At 48.3% G+C, this 1,328-nt stretch overlaps 1 protein-coding gene across 1 annotated transcript; it reads left to right on the top strand.

Moving 5' to 3' along the window:
- Positions 1 to 209: 209 nt before the first annotated feature.
- On the top strand, positions 210 to 1,044 carry LOC145790664 (uncharacterized). The gene is made up of 2 exons (XM_082869022.1): positions 210 to 306; positions 602 to 1,044. Exons 1-2 carry the CDS (start codon positions 241 to 243, stop codon positions 884 to 886), a joined length of 351 nt encoding a protein of 116 aa, XP_082725148.1. The 5' UTR covers positions 210 to 240; the 3' UTR covers positions 887 to 1,044.
- The last annotated feature ends 284 nt before the right edge of the window (positions 1,045 to 1,328 follow it).

Raw genomic sequence — 1,328 nt, 5'->3', positions numbered from 1 at the left:
CTGGCTGGCCTGCCCTGCCTGCTGTACTGACTTTCCAGGGGTAGGGTGGGTCGACCTATCAGATCCCCTTCGCCCCTCCACCGGCTGGTCATGAGTTCATTGACATCCCCGACTTACCGCCGGTATGTATCACTACACTTCGTACAGTTATTCAGTTCAGTTTACTTGATATTCCACAGAATACTAATGCATCTGATACCTTTGCAGGCTTCTTCTGAGTACACCCGTCAGTCGTTGGCGATGAATGCCTCGATGATGGGGATGCTCCAGCGGACATTTGACCTTCTAGCCGTCTACAGCATACCGGTATGTCCTTCTGACACAGGCCTCAAACCATTCATATACTGCTTTACATAATCTGATGCACGGCACAACGCCTGATACACTGATCTCGCAGTATCTGAACACTGCATACACTGCACTCTGCACCGTACCCTACACTGACAAACTGCTCACGGCATTCTCATACTGCACTCATACACTGCATTCTGCACTGATAAACTGCTCACGGCATTCATACATTGTATTCACACACTGCATTCTGCACTGATAAACTGCTCACGGCATGCTGATGCATTTCCCTTTTTGTGTACTTTTTCAGCCTCCTTTCCAGATTCCCATGGCAGGAGGTGCTCCAGCTAGACCTTCTGTCCCTGCTCGGGGGAGAGATGAGGAGGGCAGGATATTTCCCCGTACCAGGGGAGGGCGTACTCACGTCGGGAGTAGCTCACGAGCTCCAGTCCCGGACGACGACGACGACGAGGAGTCAGAGGCGGAGGCAGGGTCATCGGAGGAGGAGACCGGAGACGGTTCTAGCTCGGGCTCTGACGACGATGCTGATGATGCTCCTGGACCTTCGTCCAGGAAGAGGACCAGGACGGACTGACAGCCCTTGGAGTCGCTGGACATAGATGCAGATTTTTGCTATCTTTTCTTTCTTTCTTGTACTTTTCTTTTTGGTTGGTAGATAGATTACCTTGTACTGCCGCAGGTAGATTTTGTTTCCAAAACTTGTACATTCGAAAAGATAATGAAATGAAACGGACTTTTTATCTGAAAAAGTGTTTACATTTACACATTTCATGCATTGCATCGCATCTCATCATGTTACACCTCAATGTAAATGGAATTGATTGGTCATCTGGAAATTGAACACTTGCACTGTAATAATCAGATAACTAGACAGCCAACAGCAAAATAACCCAAGCAACCCACTGCCTGATTCTGGACACACAGCCCTTACTCTGTTGGGGATTAATCTGCATACAGCCCATAACACAGCATTCGATTCATTCTGCACACGGCAAATCTCAAACAAACAGCCCAAT

The sequence above is a fragment of the Camellia sinensis genome, chromosome 1, assembly GCF_055761805.1.
Source record: "Camellia sinensis isolate YWXY chromosome 1, ASM5576180v1, whole genome shotgun sequence".
Classification (NCBI taxonomy): domain Eukaryota; kingdom Viridiplantae; phylum Streptophyta; class Magnoliopsida; order Ericales; family Theaceae; genus Camellia; species Camellia sinensis.
The sequence above is the reverse complement of the archived record's forward strand: the minus strand, read 5'-3'. Positions and strand labels throughout refer to the sequence as shown.